This window comes from Eufriesea mexicana, unplaced genomic scaffold (genome assembly GCF_001483705.2).
Source record: "Eufriesea mexicana isolate 0111107269 unplaced genomic scaffold, ASM148370v2 scaffold35674, whole genome shotgun sequence".
NCBI classification, from domain to species: domain Eukaryota; kingdom Metazoa; phylum Arthropoda; class Insecta; order Hymenoptera; family Apidae; genus Eufriesea; species Eufriesea mexicana.
The window spans coordinates 391-1,649 of NW_016942065.1; the positions used below are offsets into that span (position 1 = coordinate 391).

General features: G+C 48.4%; 1 protein-coding gene across 1 annotated transcript; it reads left to right on the forward strand.

Moving 5' to 3' along the window:
* Window positions 1-337: 337 nt before the first annotated feature.
* Window positions 338-1,215, forward strand: LOC108554558 (coiled-coil domain-containing protein 1-like; the record flags this gene model as incomplete). Its single annotated transcript, XM_017909868.1, has 2 exons — window positions 338-734; window positions 805-1,215. Coding segments are annotated over exons 1-2 (808 nt in total), but the record flags the coding sequence as incomplete, so codon positions are not given.
* Between the last annotated feature and the right edge of the window lie 44 nt (window positions 1,216-1,259).

Below are 1,259 nucleotides of genomic sequence, written 5' to 3' on the forward strand. Positions count from 1 at the left end.
CCAGAAAATATTAAAGCACAGTGCAGCTAATAAATCCGCCGTATTGCAGTGTAGAGCACAAAAGTCGAAGGTATCCGGTCCCAACGTAACCAATCGTAACAAAGCCAAACGTAATCTAACTCAACATAACGTACAGCGAACACTACTTCTGGCATCCCCAAAGCCAAGTAGATTATACTAGGGCAGAGTAGAGTGCAGGCATCCACCGAATTGCAGTGCATAGCACAAAAGTGAAATATACCTTAACCTAATCTAACCAAACCTAACCAAGAGTGGCGACTGTTACGCCAAAAGGCTACTTCGTGGAGCCGCACTAATATTCATTCCGTGTTCAGGCATGGGTGGATCATGGCAAAAATTTAAGAGCAAACTTATATCAGAATTCGGACATCCGTGGGTAACAGCTCGTTTCAAGGACAAGGTTCAAGACGAAGTTGAGGATGAAGTCGAAGACGAAGTTGAGGATGAAGTCGAAGACGAAGTTGAGGATGAAGTTGATGACGAAATTGAGGACGAAACTGAGTACGAAATTGAAGACGAACTTGAAGACGAAATTGAGGACGAAATTGAAGACGAAGTTGAAGACGAAATTGAGGACGAAGTTGCAGACGAAGTTGAAGACGAAATTGAGGACGAAGTTGCAGGCGGAGTTGCAGGTGGAGTTGCAGAAGGAGTTGCTGACGGAGTTGCAGACGGAGTTGTAGACGAAGTTGAAGACGAAGTTGAAGACGAAAGTGAGAACCAACGTGAGGACGAACCAACGTGAGGACGGAGGTGAGAAATACTTCGATTTTTATCACGCAGGGAACGGGGAGACCGACGCGATCCAGAAGAGGAACGCAGGATCGAACGGGTTGCCGCAAGCAAGTGACGGTGAAGAGATGCAGGAAGCGGTTCCGGAAGTCGCGATAGGAGGAAAGACGGTAGACGGAGATGTCTACGAAGACGATTGGAAGAACAAGAGCGCGAGCGACGATGAAGCCGACGATGAAAACGATGACAAGGACGACGGAGAGAACGATGGCGCGAGCGACGGGAAGAGCAACAATGAAAACGAGAAAGAAGACGAGAGAGAAGATCAGGAGGACGAGGGCGACGATGGAGACGAAGACGAGGACGATGGAAAGAACGATGACGCGAGCGACGGGAAGGACGACGACGAAGACGAAGACGAGGGCGCATACAAGGACAAAAATAAGAACGAAGGCCAGAAGGGTACGAGGACAATGAAAATACCGATGACGCGAACGACGATGAAG